Source organism: Chenopodium album, chromosome 9 (assembly GCF_948465745.1).
Source record: "Chenopodium album chromosome 9, dcCheAlbu1.1, whole genome shotgun sequence".
Taxonomy (NCBI): Eukaryota; Viridiplantae; Streptophyta; class Magnoliopsida; order Caryophyllales; family Amaranthaceae; genus Chenopodium; species Chenopodium album.
Genome location: NC_137842.1, coordinates 65,202,629 through 65,219,526, shown reverse-complemented (window position 1 = coordinate 65,219,526; position 16,898 = coordinate 65,202,629). Strand labels below are relative to the sequence as shown.

General features: G+C 36.0%; 1 protein-coding gene across 1 annotated transcript; it reads left to right on the top strand.

Moving 5' to 3' along the window:
• The first annotated feature begins 703 nt into the window (after positions 1-703).
• On the top strand, positions 704-14,455 carry LOC145558791 (kinesin-like protein KIN-12D). The gene is made up of 37 exons (XM_081620125.1): positions 704-1,094; positions 1,213-1,870; positions 2,008-2,163; positions 2,245-2,328; positions 2,730-2,849; positions 2,945-3,058; positions 3,146-3,238; positions 3,372-3,532; positions 3,637-3,711; positions 3,811-3,898; positions 3,978-4,036; positions 4,127-4,190; positions 4,282-4,347; positions 4,439-4,609; positions 4,873-4,977; positions 5,060-5,295; positions 5,373-5,442; positions 5,533-5,589; positions 5,813-5,866; positions 5,979-6,058; positions 6,162-6,243; positions 6,421-7,797; positions 8,625-11,117; positions 11,203-11,310; positions 11,397-11,518; positions 11,617-11,704; positions 11,798-11,872; positions 12,024-12,293; positions 12,398-12,496; positions 12,634-12,702; positions 12,796-12,857; positions 12,935-13,046; positions 13,131-13,241; positions 13,379-13,549; positions 13,642-13,707; positions 13,800-13,919; positions 14,080-14,455. The coding sequence occupies exons 2-37, from the start codon at positions 1,214-1,216 to the stop codon at positions 14,215-14,217; spliced, it is 8,073 nt and encodes a 2,690-aa protein (XP_081476251.1). The 5' UTR covers positions 704-1,094; position 1,213; the 3' UTR covers positions 14,218-14,455.
• The last annotated feature ends 2,443 nt before the right edge of the window (positions 14,456-16,898 follow it).

Sequence of the window (16,898 nt, the reverse complement as noted above, 5' to 3'; positions counted from 1 at the left end):
ACATATTTTTATTATTTAAAATTTATTTAGTTTAGCATATATTAGGAAACCGGGTACCCAACCGGTTCTGGTTCCAAAAAGTTGAGAATGAGAATTGGAATTGGTTAGCAGGTTCTTAATTTATTACCCATAATTGGAACCACCGTGTCCAATTTCGGTTCCGGACCCGCCGGTTCCTAACCGGTTCCGGTTCCAATTCCGGGTACCCGGAATTTTTGCTCATCCCTACGAATAACCCTATAATTATTCATATTTCGACTCGCATAGACACAATTATTTAGTACTTAGTATGACTCAAGTTTAAAATCAGACTTACCTAACTACATCGAACCCGACTCGAACATCCGAATTGACACCTCATAACAACCCCAGCTAAATTATGAATAAGGCCACTCTAATTCTCTAAAAAAATCGATCCAATCTAGCCCAATATATTGGGCTGAATAGCCCTAAGGATAACCCAACCAACCAAGATTTATTAAGGTCAAACCTCAAAAGTCAAAGGAAGGTCCCAATCCAAAGAAACTCATCAATAATTACAAAAATTCAAATTCCATAGCCGTTGTTACATATCTTGAAACCAACTTATTACGATCTTACGGAACTCAACAAACTATATTTTCCCACTTTTTAGTTTTTTTATTTCTTTTTGTCCTTTTTCTAAAAGGGTAATTAAGGCAAATTTAAATTATTTGAACCGCGAACCCAATCCTCACCGTCCAATCTACAACCTATTTTCAAATCCAAAAAATCTCAACCCTCAATTTTCAAATCCAAAATTCAATTTTCACTCTCTTCATTGTCTTCAAGTTCAAACTTCAGAGTGAACTAAAAATGTCGGAGTGAGGAAGAGAGAGAAACTCAGTGAGTAAGTGAGGAGAGAGAAATTAGATTAACAATTTCAAAATCATGTTTGATTGATTAATTCAAATTTTAGGGAAAATACCCTTTAATTTTTTCAAAATTTTCATCGATTTTTTTTAAGGATTTTATTCAAAATTTGGGGAAATAAGCAGCTGAATTTGAGCCACATTTTAGAAAACAATTTCAGGGTTTCGTCCGTTGCATATTTTGTTTCTTAATTCGTCAGTCAGGTAATTATTTTTTGTTTTCTTTTTTTTTTGATGAATTATAGTTGTGAGAGTTTGATTTTGTTGATGATTTGATGTAATTTGTGTGAAATTGATGAATGTTAATGCTGAATTGAAATAGGATGATGCGGGATTTCAAGTTATCGCGTCGTAATCCCAAAAAGAATGAAGAAATTGAGAATGTACCTATAAACCCTAATGACCCATCTGTTAATTTAAGCAATTTAGATGCTAGTAGAGCTCCACTAGTTAATTTAGACCAAGAAGTGAGTGTTGTTAAGAGTAAATTTGAGAGAACACCTGTGAAATCAAAGGTTAAAACCTCAGAACCTCTTCGGACCCCGGAGAGGCAAGGGTTTGGGACTTTAGGAAGGAAGAGGTTCGGGTTTTCGGGTGTGGTTGATGATGGTAGGTCTGAGATGAGTAGTTATTTGGGATTGGGACAATCTGGTAGAAATGGAGGTTCATTGAATTTGACACCTAGGGTTAATGGAGCTAATGCTAATGGGAGGAATTATAGTGGATGTTCTGATAGTACTTCTACTACTACTCAGACTACACCAACTAAGAGTGTGAGTAAGCCTCCGAACCCTGGGTATGCTGCACCAATGAGTAGCCAACGGCATCCTGGAAATAGCAGTGTTCGTGTTGGGAATTATCCCGCGTTGTCTAGGAGGTTTTCGGTGTCTGGTGCTCAGCAATGTGTTGTTGATAGTGCTGATGTTCCACATTTTGATCTCAAAGAGGATCCGTCGTTTTGGATGGATCACAATGTACAGGTACATTTAGTTGTTATATCCGATGTTTGGTTAGTTAACTCCAATAACTCGTACTTGGAAACAATTTTAGCATACTTCAGTGGTTGTTAAAAGTTGAATTCTGGAGTTCTTTTTTTGTAATATGGTGCAATGTTTAGGTTATATTAAGGGTTCGACCCCTCAACAGTGTTGAGAAAAATACACAAGGATACAATAGATGCGTGAGACAGGAGAGTGCACAGAGCATTACTTGGATTGGGCAGCCAGAAACTCGATTTACATTTGATCATGTAGCATGTGAAACAGTAGATCAGGTATAGTCAAAATCTGATTATCTTTCGCAACCTTATGTTTTTAAGTCTGAAAATGTTTCTGATATTATATGCTGATTGCAGGAGATGCTTTTTAGGATGGCTGGCTTGCCAATGGTAGAGAATTGTTTGTCTGGATATAACAGCTGCATGTTTGCCTACGGACAGGTAATTCATCTTTTGTTTGTTTTGTTCTGCATGTTAATTAAAATGTGAAAAGACTAATCTTAGTATATGTGATTTTCTGATTTTGGTGTTGAAAAGCACTTCACTATTTTGATTAGCTGGTATACAGTTTTGCATATACGACATCCATATGATAAATTTGAGGAAAAAGGCATCAATATAATTTTGAAATTTATACATATTGTGGTCTTTTATGTGTAAAATAGTATAATTTTTCTTGTATCCTATGTTGATAAGTTATATGTGGCTATTGATCCCACCGTCATGTAAGAATGTACTTCATTATTGTTTTTGCAAATGTTTATTCACATAAGGGATAGCTAAGATGGTCATAATATCCCTTACTATACTGATCTAATCAATGGCCATCTCTCCTGTGTTAGACTGGAAGTGGAAAAACTTACACAATGCTTGGGGAAATGGATGGTGTTGAATTCACACCTAGTCCACATCGTGGAATGACACCAAGAATATTTGAATTCTTGTTTGCTAGAATCAGAGCAGTAAGTATTATTTTTCTTCAACAATGTTGGCTGATCAACAAATTATTGGACCTCATGTGAGCTAAGAATATCTTCCATATGTTCTGATATCTCAGGAAGAGGAAAGCCGAAGTGATGAGAAATTGAAGTACAGCTGCAGGTGCTCTTTCTTAGAGATTTATAATGAGCAGATTACAGATCTCCTTGATCCATCATCAACAAATTTGCTTGTAAGCTTCACAACTTAATAACATCCAGTCCTTAATATTCATGAATGGCAATAACTCTACTAATGGTCTGTTACATAATCGAAACAGCTTCGTGAAGATGTTAACAATGGTGTGTATGTAGAAAATCTTTCGGAATTTGAGGTTCACACTGTAGGCGATATCCTGAGACTCCTGATCCAGGTTTCATTCTTATTGCTTGTTGACTTACTAAGCTTTTATCACTAGCAAACTTACTATGCGATCAGTTCTGCCCCTGTTGGCTTCTTGTTCTATACGTTTACTTGTGTCTGAATCCTGGAATGCTTGGCAATAGGGTTCCTCAAATAGGAAAGTTGCTGCAACTAATATGAATAGAGAGAGCAGCAGGTCTCACAGTGTATTCACATGTGTAATCGAGAGTAAGTGGGAGAGGGATTCAACAACTAACCTACGATTTGCTAGACTTAATCTTGTCGATCTGGCTGGTTCAGAAAGGTAACACCTGAACTTTAAGAGATTTCATTCCTGGCATATTTGCTTTTCCCAGTACTTCCTTTGGATTGGTGATGTCATGTTGATACCATGACTTCCCTTTGCAGGCAAAAATCATCTGGCGCTGAAGGTGAACGACTGAAAGAAGCTGCAAATATTAACAAATCCTTGTCAACATTGGGGTAATCTACTAGATGCTGAATTTTCTTTGCAACTGTTCGCTAACTTTTCATTATCCTTTTATTAACGATTGATGTTGTGCATGAAAAATATTTCTGCAGTCATGTAATAATGCTTCTAGTGGATATAGCTCATGGGAAGCCAAGGCATGTTCCTTACAGAGATTCAAGGCTGACCTTTCTTCTTCAGGTTACAGTTCATCTTTAAAACTAGCTGTTTTCATGCTTGCCTGTATCAGACCTCACCTTTTAGAGGTTGTGTTATGTAGGATTCACTTGGTGGTAATTCAAAAACCATGATAATTGCCAACATAAGCCCTTCTATCTGGTACGGATCTTGGAAGTTATGTGACTTATATTAACAAGTTTTAACACTACTCTTCTACATCTTAACCTCAATTGATGTGGTCTTATCCAGCTGCGCTTCTGAAACACTTAACACACTAAAATTTGCTCAAAGAGCAAAATTGATTCAAAACAATGTAAGTTATCTTTCCCTCACAAGCGTTACATACACTTACACATATCAGCTATCAAATTTTCTGTTGATTTGACATGTTTATATTGTTTTAGGCTGTGGTGAATGAAGATTCTTCCGGGGATGTTGCTATGCTACATCACCAAATATGGCTTTTAAAAGTATGCTTAGTAAATTATGTTGCTTATAAAGATTGTGAAATTGGTTTTGAGTCTTTCAACAGCTAATTGACGTTGCAATGTCCTAAAACAGGAGGAGCTTTCTGCTTTGAAACGTCAACATCTTTCTCGAGCTTTGACATTCGATCCCTGTATGGTGAGAGTCCAGGAAAACACTGACATTGGAAGTAGAAAAGAAGACGAACAGCCTGGAGAGTCGCCCGGGTGTGAATCCAAGGGGAACCTACAATTGTCTTCCAAACAGGTATTCTGGATAACTCTAAAAACTATTAAGCTTCGAGAAAATAATTTTTTTTTTTTTTTTTAACTTTATTTTTAAATCATCAAAATGAGCTAAATCATGGCATATTTTGTCTCAATAAATTTGTTGTGAATTTGGCTTATGTTTTTAGTTACTAGAACAAGGATTTCATATCATGTTTTCAGTTTTGAAGTATGTACTCCATGTTATACTGTGCAAATCTTAAAACACAGCAGTGTCTCATAATATTTTCATGTTTTTGATAGTTAAAATCCATGGAGTTGATGCTTGCTGGAGCCTTGAGAAGGGAGCAGATGTCAGAAAGTTCCATCAAGAAGCTTGAAGCTGAAATTGAGCAGTTGAATCGTTTGGTACTTGCTGTGTTTTCATGTGTGTAAAATTGTAAATAATACAGTTCAAGGTAGTGGACTCATTTAATATACTATGTTTCAGGTTCGTCAAAGAGAAGAGGACGCTAGATGCAGTAAAATGATGCTTAAGTTCCGTGAAGACAAGATTCAAAGAATGGAGTCCCTTGTGGGTGATTTGAAACCAGTGGATGCTTATCTGCTTGAAGAAAATGCTGCGCTCTCAGAAGAGATTCAACTGTTGCGAGCTAAAGTTGATCGGAACCCAGAAGTGACCCGGTTTGCTGTGGAGAATATTCGGCTTCTAGAGCAGCTTAGAAGGTTTAGCCTCCCCTAGAAAAAATAGAAACCTTATTCATTGTTTCAGAATTAACTGGTGTAATTTGATGCATTTTCAGATTTCAAGACTTTTATGAGGAAGGTGAAAGAGATATGTTACTGCAAGAGATATCTGAGCTGCGGGCCCAGGTTTGTGCATTGATATGAAAATTGATATTTTTCCTTACTGTTCAGTTTCTTTTCCACAGTCAAGTAATTCTTATCATGTTTCTATTACAGCTTATCCGCTCTCTTGATAACATTAACCAGCAGCATAACCATGGAGACCTGGTTCAAGTATGTTATGCCTATTTCCTTTAATTTCTAATAGTTTTTCTGCTAAGTCGGATTGCTGGTAACATAGAAGCATGTTTGATTGGAATAGTGAATTACTGTCAGAGTAATATAGCCTGATTGAGATATTTTCCTCAAAATACAATTAGAATATGGGAACTTCAGTTTGCGGCTGAGGAGTTTGCAAGAACTATTTTACAATGTCTTACAAATGTCCATATTGCAGGTGGTGCAGGAAGTTCCAAATAACAGCAAAGAAGCTGAAAGTGTCCATTCCGAGGTAGCAACTTCATATCCCAGCTATATTAATGGCTTGTAATTTTGGTAGTACTTTCAAGTCTTAATTTTCATTTTTTATTCTTTTTTCAAATTCAATCCTTTTTTTTTTCCAGTTAACTTGTACAAAGAAAGAGTTAGAAGAGTGCCAAAGCAAGCTTAAGTCTTGCCAAGAAACTAATGCAAAACTAACCAGGTAACTGCTTCTCTGGGTATTTACTAGGATGATTGGTTTTCCAGAGCTTTTGTATTTTAGTTAACTAAACTGTTTCAATTGACTTGTATCTAATTTGCTGCAGAGAAATCAAGGACTTACAAGCTTATTTTAAGAATAAAGAAGCAGAAATACATGATAAAATTCTAATTCCTGGTACAATGAAGGTATTATAAACATATTACCGGGTCAAATATACATGAATGGCTATGTCTATATAGAAAGAAAAGCTTGCACAAGTTGAAGCTTGGCCAATAAAATTTGTTGCTTATTATGCTGTTCTTTCGTCGAATCATTGGTTCCTTAGTGATAAAAATATTTATTAGATCTTGTTCATATCACAGAAAATGCAAGTTCCATGTCTTGGAGTTCAAGCAATTGATGCAGTTGATGAAAAGAGTACCAATAAGGATAGAGATCAGGCAAGATATGCTGAAGAATTAGTGAATCTGGAACTAGAGCTGGATATACTGAAAATAATTCTGAAAGAAGAGAGGAATTTGCGTGGAAAAGTGGAGGAGACAGTGTCTTCATTAACTAGAGATGTCGAATTGGCAGAAGAGGGAGCGATATTAATAAGGAAGCAGTGGGAAGATGCCAAAGGGGATCTAACCGAAGCTAAGTCAGTAATTGAAGCACTTGAGTCTCAACAACTTTTATCTATCAGTGAGATTGAGGATCTTAAAGTCCGTAACAGCCATTATTTGGAGCTGTTGAACCAGAAGGAACTTCAAATTGCTGGACTAAGTGAACGAAGACTTGACCAAGAGTCTACCTTCTCATGTTTAAAGCAGTCTGAATCTGAAGATTCTCCCTTGCAGTTACAACTGAAGAGGATGCAAGCTTCTCTAGACAAGGCCAAACGTTTAAATACGTGGTACCAAAGTGACCATGCTTCTCAGAGATCTAACGAAGAAGAAATGGATGAAGTACGGCGGCAAGCTGAGGCAGAAACTGCTGAAGTGATTGTCTGCTTGCAGGAAGAACTTTCTGTACTTCAGCACCGTGTGCAGGAGAGTGACTTGAAAGAAAAAGAGGCAGAAAGCAAGCTGCATACATTTGAGACCAATCTGAAGGAACTGCAGGAATCTTCAGACATGATGTCACGTGAGAATGAAGCTTTACGTCAAAGTCTTGCAGAGAAAAACATAGAGATGGAATCACTGGTGAAAGACTGGGAGACATTAAGCTGTGAGATTGAAAAATCTCTTATTGAGGGGCATGATGCTCTTACAAGTGCCTCTGATCAACTTGCTTCTGTTTCCCTTTCAAATAAAAGGGGCTGGATTTCTGAACAATTTGGTAAAATGATCAGGCAGGTTTCTGACAAAGAATCAATAATTGAACAGCTTAACCGATGTTTAAAGGATGCAAATAGTAGAGCCAGTGACATGGAACGTATGTTGATGTCTCTTAGAGGTGCAGCAATGGCCATGACTGAGTCTCACCAACAAGAGTGTTATGAGAAGGAGATTGAAATACAGCAGCTGAGAGCAGAGTTATTGGCTCACCTCTCTGCTAAAGAAGAAGAGATATACATGTCTGAGAAGAAGGGTTGTGAAAGCAAAGAAGTTGTGGAAGCCGGAGTGCTTAGCCTGCAAGCAGCTTTCACTGACTTTGAAAATAAATGCGAAAGTAAAATCTTGGCTCTGGATCATAAATTGCACAAGGTTGAAGGATGTGCTCAAGAAGCTAAAAGCTCTTGGCACCAAAGAAAAGAAGTAAGTATTTTTTTTCGATTTATTTCTCTGATGAATGTGATAATATGTTGGTGACAAATGCATTTTACATCTGGAATAACTTATACCAAGCCGTCGCCATTTATCTTTTGTCACATGAGCCAATTAGGCAAGCACGTCACTTTACTACGTTCTGTTTGTTCATTTTCCATTTCCTATTACTCCTAAATCTTGGACATGTCTTAATTACTGTTATCATAGTGCAAAATGTACAAAGTTATAAGATTGAGGACAGTTTTTTTATTTTTTTTTTAATTTTTATTTGGTTAGAATTTTTTTAAAAAATAATAATAATTTGTCTTCATTCTTTCTTATGCTATTCTCTTTTCCTGCTTCAGGTTGATTTTTTTCCTTTGTTTTTTTATTTATTTTCTTATTTTGTTTCGATGTTTGCATATTAAATTTAACTCTTTGAAAATAAAATAGCATGTGATCAAACTCCATGTTCATAACAAAACAATCTCTATCATATAGCACAACTCTTGAGGTGTTTAGTGTGCACTTAAATTACTCGAACTGCCCCTACTTTTATGTGTACACTTTTACAATTTATTGTTTTCAATATAATATGAGTTGTTATACTTGTTAAATAATATATGAAGCTCATATCACGTGCATTTAGATCTAGTAATAATAAAAAAAAAAAAATTATTTTAAAAAAAACTGCTATGAACAATGCGGGAATTCTTTTTCTTTTGTTATATTCTTTTTGCATAATCTGTTATGCTTTTGTGCTTTTGATCATCACGATTTCTGTTTTTGATCATCCTGATTTTTGCTTCTTAATTCCCTTATACTCTTTTTTGTAGTTACTTGAGCTGCAATTGGTAGATGCCAAATCAATTACTGCTCAAAATACTGTAGAGACTTCTTGCCTTCTTGCTAAGTTTGAAGAAGCTCAGGACACAATGGAAGAGGCTGATATAATGATCAATGAACTGCTTTTAGCAAATGAAACAGTGAAAATTCAAGTAGAAGACCTCAGAAATATGAACAACATGCTAACTACTGAAAGAGACAGTCTAATTAGTGAAGTAAAGCGACTAAAATCTGCCAATGAATTGAATGATCAGACATGTAGAGATCTTGAGAAACAACTTGAGACGGATGTTTCACAAAATTTGAGTCTTATTGAGGACTTGCAGGGTATCATTTCTCAAATGCAGAATACATCTGAGGAGGCGTTTATGTCTTTAACCCATGATTTTAACTGTATAAAGTCCCAGCTTCACGATACTGTCCAAGTGATGCATTCATCACTTGAGGACATTTGGTCACAGATTTTCATGAAGGATTGTGCTCTTTCAGTGTTACATCTTTGCCATATGGGGGTACTGTTAGAGGCAGTGACATCATTGAACGCAGAAAATGGACTTCTTCACCACAGAATATGTGAATCTGATGCTGTGGTATATGATTTGAGGGAGCACGACTTGAAATCAAAAGAGGAGCTTGAAATCTGCCAAATGCTCAAGCAGAAGCTGTTGGCTGACTTTAAGAGCAGCTTTGATCGCATCGTAAGGAAAGAAGGTGAAACCAGAGAGCTTAACTTGAAGCTGGACCATTTTCAAGAAAAGCTATCAATTCTTCAGCATCAGGAAGAGTTAATGTTGGAAAGGTCGAACTTCATGAGTTCAGAGCTTTCTAGTTTGATGATGGAGTTGGGTCAGAGCAATTCACAAATGATGGCATCCCTAGCCGAACAAGAGGAGCTTTACACTGTTGAACGGCATTCAAAAGACGTTGAGCAGCTTATATTGACTTCCAAGCTTCAGGACTTGGCGGTCAATTGTGCTTCTATGCAAAAGGAACAAACAAACTTCCAGTCTGCTTTTGATTTCTTGATGTCAGAGGTTGTTATCCTCCAGATAACAGCAGATCTGAGAGAAGAACTCATGTCTGAAAGGGAAAAAGATGCCATTAGAATGCAGAAAAGAGCTGATGAAGCTGTGTATGGTGAGGCACAAGTGTTGAGCCAGATACAAACACTCAATGCAGAGAACAAGTCTTTAAGAAAGCAGCTGACCTTGAGGGAGAATGATTTCGAGAATATGCAGAATGGGATGTTTTTACTGCAATCTTCGTCTCAAGATCTTCAAAACAACCTATTGATGTTGGAAAGAGAAAATGAATCAATGCAAAACCAATTACTTGATCTGAAGAGTGAAAATTGCATCCTGGGTAAGGATATCCAGGAGAAAGACACTAATATAAAGTCATCTACGGGATTTATTGATACACTCAAGATGGAGAACTCGAGATTACTAGAGAGCATTTCTAATTTGGAGTCTAAAATTGCCTTCCTTGAAAATGATTTGGATCTGAAAAAGGCAGAGCTTAATGACTTCCAGTGTGTCCAATCTTCTACAGTTGAGGCACTGTGCAACAAGAGCCAGGATTTGGAAAGCTACACCACTAAAGTGAATGCACTACAGGAAGAGAACCTCATCTTGAGAAACGAAGTTCGGTCTCTTGAGCAAAGAAACACTGAAGAGCTTAGCTGTTCCAGTTCTAAGGTAGCCAAGTGTGCCAGTTCATTTGAAACTGCAGAGCTACAGAGTTGCAGGATGCTTAAACAGCTTGAAGAAAAAATCATGATGATTCTGAATCAAATGTCTGAAGATGGTTGTCAAAACCTGGATTTGGTGTCAAGGTTTTTAAAGGAGTTGGAGTTCATAGACTCTATGGCCAATAACCTAGTATCTGAGAACTTGTCCATGCAAGAAGAATTGCTGAGGAAAGACGAGGTTCTGAATGGATTGCTGTTTGACCTGCGTCTTTTGCAAGAGTCTGCAGCCAACAGTAAAGATCAAAAGGATGAGATTGAAGAACTAGCTGCTGCTTTGGAATCTACAGAAAGTGAATTAGCTACCAGATCACATGAGCTTGATGGGGCAGTCACCTATGGACAAATGCTTGAAGCTAAAGTGAAGAGACAAGGAGATACTGTATCTGCATTAGAAATGGACTTGGATAAGGTTAACCAGTCTGTAAACCTGCTCTCTGATGAGAATTTGTTGTTGAGGTCTCAAGTTGAGGATATGCAGGCAGCAAGAAGCTCTCTTGAGAGAGAATTGAGCGAGAAAAAGAGCATAATTGACAGCTTAGAGAATGAACTACTTGAAATGGGAAACACTCTAGGCCATGTGAATGATTTAGTTGAATCTTTAAAGAGCAACTTGAATGAAGTAAACAATGAAAAGGATCAACTCCAAGAGGAGCAACAGAATCTGGAAGGAAAGGTGGAAACTGCTAATGCTCTTGCTGAGGAGAATGAAGCCATTGCTGCAGAAGCTCAACAGGTACCTGTTGATATAAGCATGTGTTGTACATATAATTTTTCTTTTAATCTAGAAGCAGAGAATATTCATCCATTTCCAAATGCAGATAGCTGAATCTAGGAGAATTTATGCTGAAGAGAAAGAAGAAGAGGTTCAGCTTTTAGAGAATTCTGTTCAAGAGTTGGATTCGACAATCAGTGTATTGGAAAACAAGGTGCTTTTCTTTCTTTTCACATTTTTTTTACTTTTCAGTTAACTCTCACTTTATTGTGATCTCATATATTATTTTTGTCTATGCAGCTTGATGTACTAAAAGGAGAAGCTGAAAGGCAAAGGTTGCAGAGGGAGGAGCTAGAATTGGAGCTTCAGTCTCTAAAAACCCAGATGTTGAATGTTGAAAATGCTGATGCTGACATTAAAAGGTTTTTGAATGTCATTTAAATGTTGTGTATTTGATTGGATTAAATTATTGCTACAACATGTTACTGATACTGTGGTGATGATCTTTTTTTCTTTGCAGGCATTTTGATGATAAATCAAGAAATCTCCAAGAAGCCTTAATGCGTATACAAGTTCTTGAGAAAGAGTTGAATAATAAAGACACAGAGGTTTTTTCCGATAACTTATCTTACTTCTCTTGTTTGAAGATTTCAACTGTGACCTAATCCAAATATGATTTTGGTTCTTTTATCTGTTTGTAGATTGCTAAGTGCAAAGCACATATTACTGAGTTGGCACTGCATGCAGAAGCACAGGCTAGTGAGTACAAACACAAGGTTAGAATTTTTTATTTTTTATTTATTTATTTATTTATTTATTTATTTTTATCCCTCAAGGTTTTGAAGTTCATGCTGTCTTCTCTGGGACCCTGATGGCACAATTTGTTGATTTGCATTTCTTATATTATATTAATAAACTGACGTGCAGTTCAAGGAGTTGGAAGCAATGGTTGAACAACTTAAATCTGAAGAGGTTTCCAACCATAAGTTGGAGAAAAATACCAGCAAAGGGAGGGGATCTGCCTCCCCTTTCAAGGCTAAGGGTTCAGGTTCTCCTTTCAAACCAAAGGGTTCTGGTTCCCCTTTCAAGTGCATTGGTCTAGGATATCAACTTAGATCAGAGAAGGATGAGGACTTTAGTGCTGAAAGGCAACGCATAGAGGAGCTTGAAGCCTTAGCTTTAAGTAGACAGAAAGAAGTAGGTTATTCTGACACTAGGACTTTTGCTTTCCTTTCTCTGAATACTATGTCATCTATTATATTATGCGCAGTTCCTCTCTAATTTAATTACTTTCCTTCCAGATATTTACGTTAAATGCAAGATTAGCCACTGCAGAAAGTATGACACATGATGTAATCCGAGATTTACTAGGAGTAAAAATGGATATGAGCAATTATGTGGTAAGTGTGTGGAGGTCGTGATTGGCCTGGAACATATTCGAGTCACTTAGAATGTATCTTAGATGTTAATTAGTTTGTGTGTATTTGCACAATTTTATAAATCTGATTGTGATTGCTCCCCCGTTTACTGATTGCAGACACTGCTAGATAAACAAGCTGTTAAAAAGATTGCAGAGAAGGCTCAACTTGATAATATACAGCCGCAGGTGAAGTATAAGTTTTAACGAGTTAATACAGATCTGTTTGGTAGGGATACCTTAGTCCTAAAAAGCATTGGCTTCTTTTTTTGTTTGGCTCAGGACCAGGAGGTGGTGAACAAGTTGAAAAAGCAACTCAATGAGTTTATTGAAGAAAGGCAAAGGTAAAATCTGTTAATGGAATTTAGACTCATCAATGATTTTACTCATCCTCACTGACATGCTTTGAATTAAATTTTAGATGGCTCGAAGAAATTGACAGTAAACGGGCTGAGTTGGTTGCTGCACAGAACGCATTAGAAAAACTCCGCCAGCAAGAGCAGTTCCTTGCCTCGGAAAATGAAGTTTTAAAGGTTAGGATACCTCCTCTTACAGATTTCTCTTTTGAAGTTGTTGAAAAATATACACCGTACTTACTTTTCCTGTGTAAGTTGCAGGTGGAGATACGTAATAATATGGAGAGAGTAACGGAGCTTGAAGGGGAGGTGAAGAAATTATCAGGTCAGCAAAACATCCAACAGCGTATACACCATCACGCCAAAATCAAGGTAGTATCTAATCTTATCTCTAATTTGGATGATCACTTATATCTTTTGCTCCCCAAATCATAGTTACCTACAAAAGCACTGGCGTTTTGTCAAATTTTATACAATTTCTCAGATATTATTTTCTATAATTGTATCAGGAAGAAAACTATGAGCTGAAAAGCCAAAATGAAGACCTTTGTCGTAGATTGCGGAGAGCTGAGTCATATCTCACACGTATAAAGGAAGAACTGGCTCATTATCGTTCTTGCAATGGAAGAAGTCCTTACATTTCTTTTGACGAGGAACAAAGACTAAAGAGAAAAATAAAGGTTAGTTTAGGCAAAATTGTTTGATTCTGGCTAGAGTGAGCACTGGTAGTTTTAAGTGGTTCTTCAACTGACAAAATGTGTGTTTTTTACAGGAGATCGAACAGGAAAAGCTACACCTGGCACAGACATTATTTGAGCTATATACAAGCATTCTAAAGGTAGACACTTAAATTCAGCCTGTGCTGTATAATAATACTAGCCTTATATTTGGCTTGATCGTGTTGCTAATGTCTGAGTTTTCTATCCATAGGCTGCAGGAGTTAGGAAACCAGCATCTGAAGTCAACCATTCTGCAGTTGAAGAAGCTCTCCAGGAGCTCGCAACTCGAGTGATTTCATTGGAGAGAGAAGTTGATGATTTAAAATTAAAGGTCCATATACTTACCTAGCCATTTACATCTATTCTATATCTTGATAACATGATAAGTGATAAAATATTACTAGTATATCAATAGGATCGCGACTTACTGTATTTATTAGCTTCTGCTGCTGTGATTTCAGTACTGATATGTATAATGCTGGTCTTTACAGAATAGGGTCACCAACGAACGAATCCGATTATCAGAGCTTAGGCAAGATCCTTCACCATTTAGGTCGAGGTCAGGGGATAATCGCCAAACTCCTAGAAGAGGTTCCCAATCACCATTTTTTTCGGCACTTGATCGATAGGTGAAGCCACAGAGTACTAATTAGGCCATGTATAGCAGTAAGTTAATAACTTTCTGCAAAATTGTAAATATGTGTATTCTTTATTTACCAGTAAATGTAAGCTTAGTTTGCTGGCTTGTATAGGTTTATTCATTTGTTGTATGTAACTTATACGTATGATTTTGTTAAAATCAGTGTTTATAGCAATTCATGCGTTGTGAATTGTTGTCACTTAAGTTAATATGATGTTGGGAAGAAATTGCGATTGTGCAAGAAATACTCTAGGAAATAATTACTTCGTATATGAAATATTCTTAATTTACCTACTTACTAATAAACTTGATTAAAAAGAAGTATTACATAGTTACATTATAATGATTGCATAAAGTTACTATAAGCACGAAAAATTTATATAAGTGTCACATTGGATATTATATGGGTCAAAAGTCAATTTATTGACTTGATGCTAATTTGACTATTAATTAAAATTAATTACATTGGATGAATAAATTTAATTGGCCCATTTCAGTTAGTTTAATTAAATTATTTTTATAATAGTTAAAACCCTATAAAAATGGGTTATGATAATCAAGCAGGCCCACCTCCATTGTACATCAAACTCTAACCCTAAGAGTCACTCACTGTATAAATAGAGCTCTCTCTATTTTATTTAGAGAGGGGAGGAAAAACCTAAAAGGGAGAGAAAAACCTAGAGAGGAAAATAAGTAGATACAAAATTCAAAGAAAGCCTCTCAAATATTTAAAACCTTTTCAAAGAAACCTCTCAAGAACACCAGTTTTACCTCTACATCAAAGCCTCGTCGGCCCTCAATCAAGAACTCAAGTCAAAAGTCTACATCAACAACATGTCAAAGGTCTACATCAACATAAGTCAAAGTTCTACATCAAAACCTTTGATCGAGAACAAGCCTCGACGGCCCTCGTTCAAGAATCAAGTCAATCTTTGAATTACGTCAAAATCAAAGTGAAGATCGAATTGGAGGAGCAAGTTAGAGATTGTACCCATAAATCATCAAATTAATAAAATTAACTTGTTGTTGCATTAGTTTTGAATCTATAATTTTTCAGATTTAATATTTGTGTTTACAGTTACCAAGGGCATCGTTGGGGAAATCAAGTTTACAATTTTATTTTTTTTTTACAACGGTTTAAATAAATGTAACAGTATTATGAACTATGAGCCTTACTAGCTCTTTTGTTATAACGAGTATATATATTAAATTAAAGGACATCTTATGTGCTTGATCTTGCCGGTTTGAGAAACCTACCAATTGCCTTTGAACATGCAATGGCCAATGAGGAATATAACATTCTATTATTGGATCTCTCTTTCCATTGAACTTGGAGAATATATAAGAAGACGAGAAACAAACAAATTAACGAGTTGAAAAGGACATCATCAAAACATTGATTAGTATAGTTGTGGTTTACTTTTTTGAGTTATGAGATGTTTCTTATATCAATAATATGTAGTCCGATTTGATTAGTGTAATTGATGAGCGAAACATTGGTATGATATGATATGAGAGAACCATTAGTGAGGAGAAAAATAGTAAAATTGTTAAAAGGTTCCAAAAACAGAAATGAAGCTTTTATTTGAATACAGTCGTAAAATTAAAGGAAATTTAATCTTTAATTTAAATACAGAGTGTATTAAATTATAAGTACATAATTTAAATAATAATGAAATACAAAAAAGAGGTACATTTAGTCATGGATACATTGGGAAAGCTACATGTGTTGCACATACTTAATACACTTCATTGATCAACACAATCATGCATTTACCTATTACTTATCTTGACTGAAAATATTAGAGAGATCGGGATTTGAATTTCTAAACTTTCACTCTAAATTTAAGTTATTTAAGTAAAATAAGGTTATTTAAGTTAAATACGGAGTAACTTATAAATTTAATAAGGATCCAAACTAGGCTTAATAGAAGGTGGCATAATGTACCTTTTGTACTAGTGTTTAAATTGGGATGTAAGTATGACATATTTTGTAAGTTTAAATGTAAGTATGACATAATAATAGTTAGGGAAGCTCAATATTAATCCTTTAATAACTTGTTTGTTTAGAGAGATGAAAGAGGTCTGGGTGTCAGCATAAGAGAAGAGATGTGAGAATTCTTTTATTTGTTTAGAGAGAGATAGATTCTTATGTACACCAAATGATCGAGGAAAAAGTATTGTAATAATTGCTTTTTTTTCTCCATTTTTTTTTTTGACCTACAATTATTGCTTATTTAATTATCAAATGATCAAGCAAAAAATATATCCTTTGATGCACCTTCGAAAGTGTATATATATTAACACCCCATAAAAAAAATTGATTTTAACACCCCATAAAAAAAATTGTTTTTAACACCCCATAAAAAAAAATTGATTTTAACATCAGATAAAGTTACAAAAAAAGTGTATTACCACCACTTAACGGATTCCGTTTAGGAATTCCGTTAAGTGTGATCACGGTGACACATGTCACCTTTTTATTTGTTTTAAAAAAAATCTTAAAAAAAAAAAAAAAACCTCTCAGCCACAACCTCAGCGCCACCACCGCCCCTCCCCCAACCCACCACTGACCTCCCAGAACCTACCACCGGAGACGCTGTCGCACCCCTAAGCCACCTGAACCCTCCCCCTCCCTTTCCCGCAACCGCTTCGCCCCCAAAAACCACA